The 18,246-nt window shown below is 41.1% G+C and overlaps 1 protein-coding gene across 5 annotated transcripts in view; it reads right to left on the bottom strand.

Moving 5' to 3' along the window:
• LOC124149999 (SH3 and PX domain-containing protein 2A-like) overlaps positions 1-18,246 on the bottom strand; it is a 321,507-nt gene that overhangs the window by 118,309 nt on the left and 184,952 nt on the right. For all 5 annotated transcript variants that reach the window (XM_046521873.2, XM_046521871.2, XM_046521872.2 and 2 more), the window contains exon 7: positions 8,456-8,610. In XM_046521873.2, coding sequence (XP_046377829.1) covers positions 8,456-8,610 — 155 coding nt within the window. The remainder of the gene's footprint in view (positions 1-8,455; positions 8,611-18,246) is intronic.

Below are 18,246 nucleotides of genomic sequence, written 5' to 3'. Positions count from 1 at the left end.
AACACCTGTGATGACTCAGAGCATTTAATATATGAGTAAATCTCTTATTTCTATGATGACTAGTATGTATATTGCAACTGAGTAACTGAGTGCTTAATAGATGCATGGTAGATTTTCATTTGGCCTATTTCTAAAAAATAATATAAATTTAAATATTCAGATGCAACTTTAATTTTGATATAAAAAGTAACATTTAAAATCAGTTGTTTTATTATTTTGAACGTTATTTCTTCTTAAAATATTTGTAAAGGCACTGATGTATAGTTACTTTTTAGATCATTGGTAAAGGCCTGTCAAAGATGTCTGTGTGCTGCAAATGTAGGCATATCACTAATTTTATCAAATTGAAGTCCATGGTAGTATTTGTTGAGATCTGAATGCATGAATTGTTGTAGGAAATAACACAAAGGCTGATAAATAAAATGAGTTTGCATTATTTCATTAATGCAATATGTTAGCCCAGACTGACAGAATGCCTCGCTGTTTTCTGACGTAGAAAATACCGTGGCAATATACCGTTTTTCACGACGTTTTCCCCGCTATCTTCCATAGTGACAATTTGTCTTGTAGTTGAAAACTCAACAAATGTTGATATTATAAACTAATAATCACTACAAAATATGTGCTAGTTAAAAATATTCAGTTGTAAACGACCGCTTTTGAACGAAGGTGCAACAGGATAACTCTTTAGCTTGGCTCCATCTTTACATGTCAGTAGTTGGCGCAGCGCGCACAGATCCGAGAACCAGACCGGAAGCGACAGTGTGGACCGTTGCTTATATCATTTCAAAAGGAGAGTTATTGCCCTTTGGAACAAAAAGATCGCTCATTAAAGTTGTCATGGAATATGTGTACTGGAGTTTTCATTTATCGTAAGTACAATATTATCTAGATACGCCTAATGTACTTTAAAACATCTAGTTCTCAAGGTTTTTGTGTGGGGAAAAAAAGACATAAAACAAAAATTCCACCCAGGGTATGGGGCAACCCCCCCAATTCTAGGTACGAAAAACTTGCCTTTATCCACAGCGATGTGTGGTACATACTTTGAAACATACACACACCACATACATACACTGAAACATATACCCACACCACATACGTACACTGAAACATATACACACACCTCATACGTACACTGAAATATACTGAACAACAAAAGTTCCTGTGACATTGAATAAGATTTAATGCAATGTTATGTTTTTACCAAATCTGAAACAATTTCAGTTTGCAACAGATAAAAGACTCCTGTAAGTGTTCAAATAGTTTAATTTGCCATACTGACTTCAGAAAATGTGTGATTTCATAAAAATGTCAATTTACAAATCAATGGCATGTGTGTCCACCTGTGGTTGCGATGCAAGCAACACATCTTCGTCTCATGGAATGGACCAGGCTTCGCGCAAAGTCCTGTGGGATCTGTCCATATCTGCTGGAGCATGTTTCGAAGTTCCTAGAGTGTCTGTGGAACAAGTGGTTGATGTCGAAGGCGCCAATCAATCTCATTCAACATGTGCTCAATTGGTGAGAGATCAGGGGAGAGAGCCGGCCAGGGGATGACATTCACATTGTTTTGTTGAAGAGAATCCTGAACAAGATGAGTAATATGAGGCCGGGCGTTGTCATGTTGAAAGGTAATGCCTGGGCCATGACGACGCAAAAACGGTAGAACAACAGGGCCGATGATCTCATCGTGGTATCGCTGTCAATTGAGATTTCCCTCTACCACTATCAAACGGGTCCTCTGTCTTGCTGTAATCCTACCCCATACCTTAACGCTGCCGCCCCCGAACCGATCTTCTTCCAAGACACAATGATTGACGTAACATTCATCGCTGTGGCTAAGGTGAAAACGAGGCTCCTCAGTGAACAGAAATTGACCCCACTGCATGGCCATCCAGCGAAGACACTGTCTGCACCACTGTAGACATGCTTGACGGGGGTTTCCTGTCAAAATGGGACGTCTGGCGGGTCTTGTGGCAACAATCCCTGCACATCTGAGGCGACGATGTACGGTTTGTGAAGGCCAGAGATGCTTCTTGCAGTCACTGTTGCTGGCTGGAATCGATTTCGTAGGTGTGTTGTTCAAATACAGTTGAATTGTCGATTATTGGTTACGCGTGGCCTGCCACTCCGAGGATGTTCTCTGACTGCATTCGTCTGTTGCCAACGTTGCCATAAACACCAAATGGTGTTTCTGTGGACGTTAAATTGTCTTGCAACATCACGTTGCCTCGATCCTGCTTCAAGCATTCCAATGGCTCGTAGACGCTCAATTTCGGACAGGCATGGCATTTCGTAATGTTGAATAATTGCATAATTTTCTTGTTTTTCTGAGTGGTTGTTGTCAACATGACGCTAAACAATGAATCCTGTTATCGCACATGTTTTTATACCCGTTCTTGGGTAGTGAAATACATGGGGCTTGCATAAAAGTCAACTTTTGCATGGAATATGCATGCTTTTCTGTAGCAGTTGCATTTTTGTGACTTGATTCCATACATGTACTACAATATTGAAAACCAAACTTTACTTGTTTGAAAAATACACTAAAATATTGGTGTCACAGGAACTTTTGTTCTTGAGTATATATCCACACACCACATACATACACAGAAACATATACCCACACCTCATACATACACTGAAACATACACACACTACATACATACCATCAAACATATACCCACACCATATACATACACTGAAACATATACACACCACATACATATACACCACATATATACACTGAAACATACACATACACCACATACATACACTGAAACATACACACACACCACATACATACACTGAAACATACACTGTGTCACACATCTGTGGGGTGAGTTTGACGGTGTTGATTATTTACGGAGGTGTGTAAGTATGTAGATATTTAGTAGATAGTACATAGTCACATGTAGTTATATGTTGTCAGCCTGCAACAATGAAATTGAAACAAAAGGAAACATAACCTAACAAATAGGTAAACAGTTCTACTATATGGTCTCTGGTTACAGTCACTCTTTATAAACAATTATATCACTTCCATTTATAACTCTTCAATATCTCAAGATACATGAACACAAATCATAATACAATTATTCATTTACTTTGTTGCAAATACAATACAGCATGTAACTTTAGGCTGGTTGGTTTGTTGTTTAATGCCGTCTAGCAATATTCCAGCTATATGACGGCGGTCTGTAAATAATCGAGTCTGAACCAGACAATCCAGTGATTGATGTCATGAACATCGATCCATGCAATTGGGATCGATGACATGTATCAACCAAGTCAGCAAGCCTGACCACCCGATCCCGTTAGTCGCCTTTTACGACAAGCATGGGTTCCTGAAGACCTATTCTACCCCGGAATCTTCACAGGTCTGTAACTTTAGGAATTACATAATACATAATAATACATTACATTGTACATATAAAGTATCTGATATGTTCCATACCAGATACGTGATACGTTTTGGTAATGAAGTAGATACAGCAAAATGGAGATAACTGAGCACAGCAAGATAGGTTGCAATCGTGGAACCAGCAAGGTGACAGGCCTGATGAAGAAAAACCAAAAAGTCAGCAACCTGGGTAACAGTGGCCTCCACCGGAACGATGTCAGAAGGCCTGGAATGAACGCCACTTGTCACCATCTAGGGAACAAGTGGAGGAGCGATGAGCTCGGTAACCAGCCATGGCAGCACAAACCAAAAACCCTTTAGCGACCAGGGACTTCTGGAGACACGCCAGATGTGCAGATTGTTACCATCAGGGTCTGGATGCGGCTGTCTGGTGTGAGGATTGAGCAGCAGATTTGGCCACAGGCTGAAGGAGGCCGTGAAACCAAATCCAGCTAAGACATTGCAACAACCTGGAATGTGATGGGCTTTGAGCAGATTGTGGAGTTGTCCGACACGATCAGGAGACAGCTGTTGCAGAGGAGCTGACGCCGAAGGTGAATCACCCGAATGACTGCCGCCAACTCCAGATTGCTGATATGACCAATTGTTGACCGGAAGTGGTTTCCTGGAGAAGGTAGGCGCCCCATCCTTGTACAGACGCGTCCACGAAGAGATGGCGGGTAGCCTCAAATATTATCATAGAGGAACCACTCAAGATGGTCGATGCCAGGCCAGGAACAGGTGTAATTCCCTAACCGCTAAATGGGACACAGTTGAAGAGGATCCCTGGACATAAGATCTTGAGCTGAAGTCAACAAGCCGAGAAGGCCCTGCCACTGCGGAGTAGAACAAGAGGTTGAGAGAGGGCTCTCCTGACCTCGGATTGGATAGAGCGAACAGATCTGGCGGATCCTGTATCAAGGCGAGTTCTGTCAGAAAGGGACCGCCTATGAAAGTGATCGTCAAAGTGGGCTCTGAACCGAATCCCCCTCTGGCGAAGGAACACAACGATGGGTTTGGTGTGAATAACCAAGGAGCCATGGAAATGCCAAATGGGAGCACTTTCCACTCTAAGTGCTGTCCACGGATGAAGTGGAGAAAACGACGATGCGCTGTATGAATGGGAATATGAATGTAGGGATCATGTAGGTCCAGACTGATCAGGTGGTCCATCGGTTGAAGGAGTTTGCACAGAGAACGGATGGAGATTATCTAGAAATGTGGCTGCGGTACTAGATAGTGGAGATTGACTGGTGCCAGATTGTGGATCATCCAGAGTTTTGACTAACCCTTCTTGGGCACAAGGAAGACATGAGAATAAAACCATGGTTGGATGGAGTCAGCTTCCAGGAGATCCACCGCATTCTTGGCCTTCATTAAGTCTATATTGGCCTGAAAAGGTTGAGTAGGATAATACTGTGATCACAATCCAGGTAGTATGATGCCACCCAAGGTGAAGAAGAAGTATCAAATCCTAGACCATGCCCTTAAAAGGGAGAAGAGACAACTTCTTGCCCACAAGAAACCAGTGAACGGTTATCACAATGTTTCACCTCTAGTTGGACTGTGAATAATGTAAATGGAAATGTTAAACATGAAACTGGACAAATAAGACATTAGCAATATTCCAGCAATATCACGGCGGGGGGACACCAGAAATGGGCTTCACAAATTTGTACACATGTCGGAATTCGAATACGTGTCTTCGGCGTGACGTGCTAGCGCTTTAACCACCAGGTTACCCGACCACCTCAGCAGCAGATGAAGGATTGGTGTGGACAAAATAGGAAAGTGATCCCAGGTTGTCTTTCAAAATTTGTGCACGAAGTGTATCCAAATCCACAAAACCAGAAATACATGGGACATGTTGGGATCTAATGATCAAACTCAGTTTTTTGTGTGAAAATTCTGTGAAAGAAAAGGAAATCCATAATTAAAGTTGTCTTGAAATATGTGTACTGGAGTTTTCATTTATCGTAAGTACAATATTATCTAGATACGCCTAATGTACTTCAAACATCTAGTATATTTTGTTACTTATTTATCAGTTGCTTATGTGCATTGTTATGTTGATACATGTGACATATTCATATATTGTCAAGCAAAGAAATATTGGGGCAACTTCTCGTTCTTCAAACGAGGCCTCTTCCTAAACACTAGTTGAAAAATATGTGTAATAATTTAAGTTTTATCAATATAATCTGATTATTGTGTGGTATATATCTAACTGATGAACGCAAATGACCAAAACTGAACAAATATCTGTAATTTTCGGACTGAACTGAAAGAATCTTGTCGCTAATTTAGTATTTATGTGTCGTTACTATTACATTAACCCAAACTGTTGTACCGCTGTTCTGCCGTAAATATATACAACAAAATACACATTGACCACAAATGCATTGAATGTGTCACATGTACACATGACTATGTGCTTTGCTATTTATAGCGCAACCCTAAATAAGCTCCGCCAACTGTGATTGATGCAGACCCCAATCACTATTGATTCGAATTTTTATGATAAAACTACAGAAAGTCTGATCAAGTCTGGACAAGCAAATCCAGTGATTGATATCATGAGCATTGATCCACACAACTGGGATACCATGACATGCATCAACAGAGTCATTGAGCCTGACCACCTGATCCCGTTTGTCGTTATGACAAGCGTGGGATGCTGAAGACCAATTCTAACCACGGGTTGATTAGACTTAGTGAAAAGCTGATGTTGACTATAGCACACAGGAAACAAGAGTCATCCGAAGATGACATATCCCCCCGACGTGGCATGTCGGTAAACTGTGTGTACCTTCAAATGTATTTAGATTGGCAAGGAAATCTTTTTCCTTGATGCCAAAACCAGAAATATAATGAAGGTTATTAAATATCGGTTCATGTAGCTCACTTGCTGATGATCTCATGAAATTGTAATAACAATAACTTCGCAGATTCGCATATGATCACCTCTGTAGTAGCCTCATGACACAAAGGCATAAAGAGAATGTACTAGGTCATGTAGCTCACATCATATATAGTATATGATATCGGTAAATAGTACACCTTAGAATTATATGTCAGTGGCTACAAATTAAAAAGATTAAAATCTATCAATAACAAACTGCACTACTAGTGAACATGATTGATAAAGTTTGGTGAATCTCTGTCACATGGTTTAGAAGATATGCTCCAGACGAGGACATTACCCTAAGTTCATCAATTTTCAATTTAAATTGAAAAAAGAATATTAACAGAAAAAGCACCACTACATAACCTGCTTGATAGGTGTAAAAACTTTTGAGAAGCTAAGTTGTATGGTCCGGACAAGAGCACTATCCTCAAATTTCCTAAGTTCATCATATTTCCATGGAAACAACAAACATATAAAATTCTAAAAATCTCTAAATAGCAAAAGGCTCTTCTACTGAGCCTGATTGTTAAGTGTACCAAGTTTTGGGAAGCTAGATTGTACGGTTTAGGAAATATGCTCCAGACAAGAGCACTACCCTCAAATTTCCTAAGTTCATCATATTTCCATGAAACGACAAAAATATAAATTCGAAAAATCTCTAAATAGCAAAAGGCACTGCTACTGAGCCTGATTGTTAAGTGTACCAAGTTTTGGGAAACTAGGTTGTACGGTTTAGGAAATATGCTCCGGACAAGAGCACTACCCTCAAATTTCCTAAGGTCATCATATTTCCATGGAAACGACAAAAATATAAAATTCTAAAAATCTCTAAATAGCAAAAGGCTCTTTTACTGAGCCTGATTGTTAAGTGTACCAAGTTTTGGGAAGCTAGATTGTACGGTTTAGGAAATATGCTCCAGACAAGAGCACTACCCTCAAATTTCCTAAGTTCATCATATTTCCATGAAACGACAAAAATATAAATTTGAAAAATCTCTAAATAGCAAAAGGCACTTCTACTGAGCCTGATTGTTGAGTGTACCAAGTTTTGGGAAGCTTGGTTGTACGGTTTAGGAAATATGCTCCGGACAAACAATGATTGCAGACAGACGGACGGACGGATGGACATACTGATGGCTATATCCCCCCGTCATTATATGTCGGGGGGATAAAAAGTGAGGATTTTCCTGCATTAAGCAAGCAAAAGAGCTGGATGTTAACTGGCAGTCTTATTGATGTGACAACAAGTTCAAAATCTGTAGAATAGTTTTGGTGTGATTGCAGGCAAGATACAGGAATTTGGCAAGGATGTAATAGAGCTAAAGTATTAGTAAGAATTATAGGTTTCTGGCATTCCCAAGGGACACAAGTGGTTGCCTTGTTGTCGGTGTAAGACAATCTCAAGAAGTTATAGCATGAAATTGCAAGCCAAACATGATCAGATGTGACAACAAAATGTTGATGTTTACATCTGGGCACACAGGTAAGAAGTGACATTTTTACGTCTCGCATGTCGCACTTCCTGCCGATGATAGCATTTTCCTCACAACTATTAGATATATATGGCAGTGAAGAGGGCGTCTTGAAAAATTATATGGTGTGATAGCAGCCAAAACAGGTATTTATGGCTATGATGCAATGGAGGTTAGGTATTCAAAGGAATTATATGCTGTCTGGTTGTATATTTGGTTAAATTCAGCCAGCAAGCATGGACAGTACTGTACAAAATACATGCAAACAGTTGAGGGTGTACTTATTATTCTTTGCAGTTAGGCTTAAAACTTTTCAGTGAGCCCTTGTATATAACCAAATATGAAGTGGGAATTCAACGTATCAATGAAATTATAGCACATTTTCTCATTGAAATTCTCATATTAAACTTATTGAAAGTTTGTCACTATGACCTACAACTGACATAAGATTGTCAGCATTTGTCAAATGTAAGTATTCAAATATTATATATATATATACCACCATTAAGTACATGCATAAGACTTTAAAAAATTCTTCAGAAGAACACACTTGAATGAAAATAATGCATATACTTTACAGATGAATTTAACTGTTTATGGACAAAGGATTCTGATCGTGGACAATAGACAACAAAAGCTCACAAGCCAAGGTGAGGTGAAATCACTAACCACTCTCACTCTGTTCCATAACTTCCAACACCATCCCAGCTTGAAGATCAATTTCTCCTATCTCTTGTTTTGTATAATTTGAGACAGCTACATACTGCTTGAGTTGTTTTGGTTTAGAGATCTTGTTGAGCTTTGACAACATATTTCGGTCATACCTGTAAAAAAGACAAAAATTATAGGATTGAGTTAGCTGTTAAAGATGTTGCTTGAAACACAGTATAAATCTATGAAGTCATCATGTACACAGAAGAGTGAAATAAGATTCACCTAACCTACAATCTTCCTAATATAGTCCAATATACAATGTCATCTCAAAGAAATTGCAATAAAAAACATTGCAACTACTTCACAAGTAGTTCACATTCCTTAATAAAATATCACAAGTATAAGAATTTACTCACTCACGAAACCATCTTAATATTGAATTGATAAAAATAACAAATATCATACATGTCTCGTCCAAATATGGAGAGAGTTCAACGTAAACAAGATGGAGGATCAGTATGACGTCAATGTTGGGCAATTTGGACAATAACCACAATCAGGTAAATTTATCGCAAGCATAGTTTTTAAGAAATGCTTAAATTTGTTAGGAAAATGATAAAAATGTTGCTGATTCAACATCTTTGGATGAATTATTGTGAGTTTTTTTTCACACTTGGTGATCTAACAGATTCATGCTTATCATTTAGTAACTTGCAACTGTGAAAGACACCAAATTTATGTGTAAATAGTAATAAATAGAATTCTTTTCAGGCTATTATTTCAAATGGATCTGGGTGTGCATTGAAAGCATGTCCAAAATGATAGACAAGCAACAGTTAATTACGAGGGTAGTGAGAATGTCAACAAAGTGAGTCTTTTATCGTGGCGATGACACTCACACTGTGGAAGGACAGACAGAACATCAAGAGTGTAGGCGAGTTTATATAAACCCAAACAACATTTCAGCATCTATAGAAGACCCCCAATATCAGTGGAACAAACAGCCAGAATCATTGACTTCGATCCATGGAAAGAAAAGACTGTTTATTCTGTGGTCAGTCAGGAAAATGAGACTGTCATAAGAAATGACATTAAAGGAGATTTCTAGTAAACTATAAATATGGGATTAAATCATTTAAAGAGCATATTAAAAATTCTAAAGGCAATATTTGTGACAAAAACATTCAAACCTACTTGTATTCCGTAGGTTCTGACATCACTTTCGGTCACTCAACTAATGATGCTCCTTATCGAATCCTCGCCCCCACCCCTTTTTTTCCCGATAGAAGGGGCAAAACTATTGGTGGATGATAGTTTGTGCCGCAACATTGGGCCCAAGGGAATATATGCCCTCTAGATACAATCGCACGTCACACAAGTAAAAACTGGCGAAGGTGTTTTGTGAAGAGCCGATCTGCAACCTTCTATCGTCCCATGTCGGTATTTATTGCCCTGACGTAGATGTAGTAGAAAATCCGCTACCATAGGGATGGATATACCATTAGTTATAAAGCCTTATACAGCGTTCGAGCCAAGCTCAGAGTATCTGGATGTCTGCATTTTCTGCGTGATAACTTCAAGGCGGTTAGATGTAGGCTGGGCAGATTGTTATGGAAAATGTTGGACTTGGGTTGTCTCAACAGATCTCGACAGAGATATAACTGGATAGGTTCTTCCATTAGAAGACCTAATAATATTGGGAACCAAGCTCTGCTGAGCCAGATTGGTGCTATCAGGATTATCATGCAATCCGTCTCCTCCACCTTGTGGATGACCTTGTCTAGGAGAGACCATGGTAGGAATGCGTATGCAAAACGACCCGTCCAGTCCATCGATAGCACATCGATCTGGTGAGCTCTTGGGTCGGGAACTGGACTGATATAAACCGGAAGTTGATGGTTCTGGCAGGTGGCAAAGAGATCTAGGTGTGATGTGTCCCATAACATGGTTATCCAAGCAATGATCTGGGGATGTAAGGTCCATTCCGTTGCCACTATTCTCCCCTGGTGGGAAAGGCTGTCAGCAAGGATGTTCAGTTTCCCGATATATGTCTCGCTTCCATCCGGCAATTGATGGAGTCTGCCAAGGTAAACAATTGTGTAGTCTCCGTCATCAGGGAGTTGGATCTGGTTCCTCCTTGTTTCTGGAAGTAAGCCACTACTGTGGTGTTGTGCGTGGCTGTGAAGATGGATGATTTGAGAGACGTCCGTGGCTATGAGGATGGCGTAATAGATGGCCTTCATCTCCTTGCAGATGATATGAAGGCTCTTCTCTCCGATGCTCCAAGATCCCTGTACCGTGATATCGTCCATATGGGCTCCCCATCCTGAATCTGACGTGTCTGTGAATAGATTGTGTTTGGGCTTCGGAGAAGTCAGAGGGATGCCGCTCATCACATGCTCTCTGTGAGTCCACCAATGCAGGTCAATAGTGAGGTGATCCATGTTTGTAGGGGACGTAACATCAACCTTCCTCAGAAGGTCATATTCTGTAAAGACGTTAAGTTGCCCAGAAGAGACATCCACCATGTCACTCAGTGACCTGCTGGGTTGACTTGATAGTGATTGAATCATCATGATAGTCTTGACAAATCGATCTTTTGGTGGGCATAGATATCCCATGAGTAGTTGGAAACACGCTCAGATGTATATGATGTCGTGAACCAGAGTGGTCTCGGACTTGGAGGAACTGATTAGGAAGACTAGGCAGGTCATAAACTGAAATATCATGTTCTGGTTAAACTGAGCTTCCTCTTGATCTGCAGACAGGAAATCGTCCAGGTATCCATGGATTCGTACTAGCTGGAGGTGACTGATGACTGCCGCTGTAATCCTGGTAATTAGCCAAGGGGCTATGGATATCCCAAATGGTGATGATGGATGTATCAGGACTCATAGGTAAGCTTCTTGTAGGTCGAGCCTGATGAGCCAATATGTTGTCTTCAACGTCGACTGCGACTTCCGTACAGATTTCATCTTGTACTTTGGCAGAGGTACCAGGAATTTCTTGTTGAGGATCTTTAGGTCGATTATCATCCTCATGTCCAGAATACTGGAGAATAAAAACCTTTGGTTTTGTTGGTCTGCGCTACTCTCCAAATGGCTCACTTCTTTAGTAGCTTCCTAAGGCCAGATCCTCTGACACTAGCTTGGCTATGACTAGATGAAATCTGCGTCCAAGTTTTCAAGATAGAATGTTTCCTGTAATGCAGTTTGTATCTGTGAGCCACAACGTCTAGAATTCAGCGGTCAGGCGTAATCTGCTTCCAATTTTCACGGAATTTGACAGATGGCGCTCTGCCACTGGCCCGGAGTTGGCATTATGTTGAAAGACGGTACGCGTAAACAGTCCATAGATATAACCAGGTTGAAAGGGTCTATAACGTCAGAGTGGGTGGCAAGGAAGTCAGAATCTGTGTTCACCTCTGACCCCAGATCTGCCCAGGCGATTGGACTGACGAAAGATTCCTGAGAAGATTGGTGCGTGTAGTATCCACAACACGGTTGGAATGAATCTTTCCCGGAGGGGACAAACTTCTTCTTAGGAGACTGTTTATATGACCAATCCTTCTGATCCAAGGAAAGCTTCTGGGGATGGGAAGAATTATGTGTAAATATCTGGATGCTGATGACAGATCCTGTATCACGGGAGGGAAAAGCTTGCGAGCTTATACCTTGCTGGTTGGACGGCTGATCTGTCAGTTGGCTGTACAGACGATCGGTTGGCTGGACAGCTGGCTGTCTGGAGGGTTGGTTGGTCGGTACAGTCAGCTGGGGTAGGCCTTATGGCCATGTGTGTTGCAAAGACAAATGGCAGTCCCCCATGCGGTCTCTTGACGGGGGAACTCGTCTTAGCCAGAGTTGTCTGTCTACTCTTCATCATCTCAATATCCTCGTTTAAGGCTGAGAATCGAGTCTCAAACATGGCCTTCATCATCTCCTGATGCTGCTTGGATAGTTGTTGAATCAGACTCATGGAGAGCGCAGAGCTGATTGTTCTGCTGGAGTAGGAGTATGAGGCACTGGGGTAGAATCAGAGGCCTGATCGGTGTCGGCTGCAGTGATGACCAACTTTTCTCTTGGCCCCTTCACGCCTCTTAGCCTTAGTTACAGCCTCAGGCTTTCTTGGCGCACTGCTCACATCTTGCCTCCTCTGTGCTTATCGTCTCTCTGAACCTCCAGCATGATCCATGAGGATCTCCTGTTATCATAAACCGACCAGACATGTAGATATATCTAGGGCCCAGACAAACCTAAGCTGTAGGGTTATAGAGTTCACCCTAATGCTAGACTCGTAATTTCAAAAATCTAAACGACAAAATTTGTCATTTGTTACAAGTTATTAAAGTGCACAGGATTTTTTTTTTTTCTTTAGCACAGCTCCCACAAGCTCCGTCAAAGACATGGACAGAACCTTCAGTGACACATTTATTGAATCTGTGCAAAGTGCTAATTACCTTGCATTTAAATTGCACATTACAAAGATCACTTGGTTAGTTTTCAAACTGGCACTGGCGCTTTCATACCATCATTGCATAGATTGCATTTGTTGCACCTGGATTTCAACGATATCATGAACTGATCTCAAGTGAATATGTACTCATTTGCAATGTTGTTTCCTTTTGTGTAAAAGTTCACCCATATCAATTTGGAGTCATGTAAGCTTGGGGTCCAAGCTTCACAGAAGGGAGGGAAGTTGTCATAGGGACCTATTTGGGACACTCATTGTCTGAATGAACATTTAATTCCAAAGGCTAATTAGCCTGGAGCCATGACATCTATATGCCTTGAAACACTTCATTGATGGTTTTCTTTTGTAAGATGCTTATCCCACATCATGTACATCGACTATCTGCCATCCTGAACGAGATGTGCAAGTATGTCACTCATGAATTACTGTTGTTTATATTTATGACTCACTAAATGTCAGGTGAGCTTGGCTATATAAGGTTCGGTCCAGAAAAGAAAATCAGCGAAAGACAGAAAGGTCTTAGCCTAGCATGGGTTAGGCTGGGTGCTCCGGGGCACCGAGACAACAACCACTACCAGTATGTGCTGACCGGGCACATAGTGTTTTTTGTATGTATATATCTACCTGCATAAAGTAAAATTTTATATACCACAAGCAATGTTGTCACTTCCTACCTAGAACCATACGCCGTCCCCTACCATACGAGTATGCAAATAACATTAATCAACATCACACCAGGGCGTTGTTACAGTATCTAAACAATTTATCAGGTTAATGCTATGAAAATTAGGATTCAGCTCAATCATGATAAAATTGATATCATTTATAAACAAAAATGCCACATCTTGTGTTATCCAAAATGGCCATTTTTCAGACTTTTTCCACATTTAGTGACATCTTCATTTACACATGCATTGCACACGATTTTATTCACATCGTGACTCCCGTGAATCTCGTCACATGAATCGCTATAAAACCTCGATGAAACGTTAGTGGCACTCATTGTTGAAAGGAAAATACTGGACGCTACACGATTTAAATTATTGGTCGACGCAGAGGAAAGCCTCAAAATGCCAGACATGAAGCCATTGGCATGTTAAGGGCAGGGATGAGCTTGAGACAAGTTGGGAGACACTTTAATGTGCATTACAGCACCATTTCCCGTCTACAGACACGTGTTGCACAGACTGGGACCGTGAAAGATCGAGGCCACAGCGGCAGACCCCGTAAAACCACAGCAAAGGAAGATCGCTACATTTTGACGTCATCAAGACGTAATTGACTAAACAGTGCACCAAAACTTCATCGCGCAACTGGAACACGTGTACATGCACAGCTTGTCCGTAATCGCCTCCATTCAGCCGGTTTGCGGGCTCGACGTCCACTTCGACACATCCCCTTAACGCCACGTCACATCAAAGACCGAGTCGCATGGACACGGATCAACCAAAGATGGCGCCATGCACAATGGAGACAAGTGTTATTCACAGATAAATCCTGCTTCTGCCTTCGGTTTACGGATGGAAGAGCCCGCGTATGGCGACAACATAGAGAGAGATTTGACCCTAATAACGTCATTCAACATGATCGATAAGCAGGAGGAAGTGTAATGGTTTGGGGAGGAATCCACTGGGGTGGGAAAACAGACATCATTGTGCTGAACAACACTCTGACTGCCCAACAGTACTGCGATCAGGTGATAATGCCAGTGGTTCTAATGTTCATGAGAGCTCACCCTGGACACATCTTCCAACAAGACAATGCACGCCCCCACACAGCTCGACTGACTCAGAATCTGTTGCAACAACACAACTTTGACGTCCTCGATTGGCCGGCTAGATCTCCAGATCTTGCTCCAATTCAACACCCCTGGGATACCCTTGGGAGATGTTTAAGAAGGAACCATCCTAACCTAACGTCAACAACATTCGTGACCTTGACCTTGCCCTCCAACAAGCATGGGCAACCATCACTGTTGGTGAGATGAGGAAGCTCATTAGAGGAATGCGTAAAGGTTGTGTGGCGGTACAACAGGCCGGTGGGCGTCACATTCGCTACTGAGGGATAGCCACAGTCATGTGTGAAAATGGTCAACAAACCCCCATGTCCTATGAGTGACTTTTCCTTATCTCTCCTATTGCTGTCACAACTGTGTCGAACATACATGAATGTCACATTGAACAACACAATGGTCAAGATAATAAAAAAAAACATTTCTCTGTTGAGTTTTCTTATTTTGTGTATTTAAATACGGTGTAGCTAAACTTTTGTTACTGAGTATATGTATATCTTGCATTAAGCACTCCCTTTGATGCTTAATGCAATCTGTCTTCTAGTTGGCCACCCTGGTCCTCTACAGGTAGCTTCCTTCCATACCTGACTTCCTCCTCACTCCATGTGCTGCTGTTGAGGAGGAAGGATATTTTCTTTTCTTCAGGTATGGAATGGCCACTTTTCAATCTGTTTTCATCTGCTTCTGTCAGTAATTAATATCTATATTAGGGTGCTGAATTAAATTGAAAAACATACATAAAATCATTTAAAGTAATATTAAATTAGTAAATGGAATATTGATATTATAAAACTTGTTTGTAAAATAATTAACCACAAGGTCCATTTTGGCCCATGTGCTTTTTCAAGTGTCCTATAGTCAACTGATAGTAGTAATTAAACATTAAAGTAAGTTTTATAATGGTTACAAAATGGCTTTTGTATTTATATATACTCACACGCAAAAGAAATTCAAGTCGAGTATGCAGTATACATGTTATCTATTTTCAACAGTAAAGACAAGAAATACTAATAGGGCAAGATTGACAAAAATTTGACTGTTGACAGTTTAATGGATTAAAAGGCAGATGACATAATTGTTTTTTTCAAATGTTAAGCGCTTACACAGTTTCGGGTCAATACCAAAAATGTCAGTCAATACCTGGTGTGACCACCATTAGCATTGATCACTGCCACACATCTCCTGTACATTGAGTGGATGAGACGATTTGTGAAGACCGTAGGGATCCTCCTGCACACATCCAGAGCAGCTGTGCGTAGTTCATCGGCAGTTGTAGGGACTGGGTGCACATTGTGCAGACGCCTTTGAACCTCATCCCACAAGTGTTCGATGGGGTTCAGATCAGGGCTGAGGGCTGGCCACGGTAGAACACGGATGTTGTGTTGTTGCAGAAAGGCATGGGAGACACATAAGCGACTTTCATCAGAGAAGATGACACGCCTCCACTCACGATGACGCCAATTGTGATGACCCTGTGCCCACTGAAGTCGTGCTTGTCGATGCCATGGTTGGAGAACAGGACGAGGTGCTGGTCGGCGACATCTGAGGTTGTTGGAACGGAGACGTCAGATCACAGTGTCCCCGGCTAATGTGTTGATTATGTGTTACTATGGTCTGTCGAGCACTTTCACTTGCAGTTACGAACGGATGTCGCTGGTGATGACGGGTAATCTGCCGATCTTGTTGAGGTGAGGTGACCCTAGGACCGCTCCGATGAAGGTCATCTGTGGTCTGTGTAGCATTGTATCGATGCAGGAGACGGTAGATTGTGGTTATGTTAACTTTGAAATGACGGGCAACAAGTTGGACAGACTCTCCAGCTTCCAAATGTCTGATAGCCTGGTTTCTCTGAATTTGAATTAGGCGTGGCATTGTTGACCAAGGAGGGGTAGGTCCAAGAATCGGTCACAGTTTAATACCCACTACAGTTCATGACAGTTCGTGTATTTTCGATTTCCCGAGAAATGGGTGCATGATACCCAAATATTCATTGAAATGGCGCATTTTGGCGATTCGTTTTTTTATGTTGCGTTTTTACTCGGGGCTTCCAAAATGCAACCAAAAATATTGGTAACACCATCAGAGTTCACTACATGCTAAAACTCGTATCAATTTATGGTTCCATGTTTGTTACCTATTTGCTTAAAACCACTTTTGCGTGTAAGTATACAATATTTTGGGTATCTGTAGATGCAATTCTATATTCTTCTATATTGATGTCTTTTGGTATTTCTTCTATTTCTTGTTCTCTCTTTTTCCTTTCCTCCTTTTCTTTTTATATTCTTTGTTTGTGTATTTTTGCAATATTTTCTTTCCATAGATTGCTATCCAACCAGTCTTCAATGTCTTGCAATCTTTGTTCTCTATTGGATCTGGAAAGAGTGGTTATTTGTCTTTTGGTTTCCATTTCTATTGCTTGGAACTGGGAGATTTCATTCCCAATGAAATGAGATTTGTTTTCCGGAATATCCGGAGAAGTATGGAAGGGTTTGTATCTGCCTTGGATATTTTTGTTGGTTGTTTGGATGGTGCAAGAATAGTTTTGGAATCCTTTGCTTTTGTATAGCATCGAAGTGGACCAAACTCTACACCTTTATTTGTAGAGGCGTTCTACAACACCAATATTACAAAAGTAGAATTGACTAATGAGGGCGTGCCTAATCAACTATATAGACAAGGCATGCGAGCATATCAATAGTGGGATGAGATTAAAAACTCCCTTCTACAAAACGAGGCCCAGAAGTTAACGCGGTCGTGAAAGATGTCGATTGCTGAATTCCTTACCACGTAGTATGCGCTATGGCTCGACATGCGAACTACAGATGATGACCAACAACACCGTAGTGGGCAGAGAATGGAAAATGCCAGTGAGGGTGTTACTTTACAGATAACGAAGCTCTTCGAAGCGGCTGGTAAATTAAACATATATTTGTACATGATTATGGACGCGCAACTTAATATACAGAATGGAAGATTCGTGCAAGCGATCTATTAATGATCTTTTACCTAAAGAACCACACTGCGCAATCATCTGAGGGCAAACGGGTTGCGGAAAAACAGCTTTTATTCTAGATATTTTACAAAGTCATTATCGGGATGTTTTCGCCCATATTATTATTCTGTGCCGGACTATAATCGTTAATAAAACTTACCTATCGAGAGATTGGGTAATGAATGATCCCGAGGTGTACAAAGTTGATCCGGGCGATCGTTTACAAGACTATTTACGAGTATGGCACGAAAAATACAAAGGTGAATCAACCCTTTTCATAGTAGACGACTGCAGTGCGAGTAAAGAACTTACCAAAAAGAAAGATATGCTTTCATATTTAGCATTCTCCGGTCGGTATATGGAGTATAGCGTTTGGGTACTTACTCAAAAATACACCTCTGGCCTGAAAGATCTCAGAGAGCAGACCAAATGAGTTGCCTTGTTTCATTGCAAAGACCGAGATTCATTTGAGGAATGTCTACGTGAAAATGATGTTATTTCTACCAAGTTCGAACGGGATAAAGTCAGAAAACTGTTGGCGGAAACGAAGCA

The sequence above is a fragment of the Haliotis rufescens genome, unplaced genomic scaffold (assembly GCF_023055435.1).
Source record: "Haliotis rufescens isolate VD_foot unplaced genomic scaffold, xgHalRufe1.0.p SCAF_12, whole genome shotgun sequence".
Lineage (NCBI taxonomy): Eukaryota > Metazoa > Mollusca > Gastropoda > Lepetellida > Haliotidae > Haliotis > Haliotis rufescens.
The sequence above is the reverse complement of the archived record's forward strand: the minus strand, read 5'-3'. Positions and strand labels throughout refer to the sequence as shown.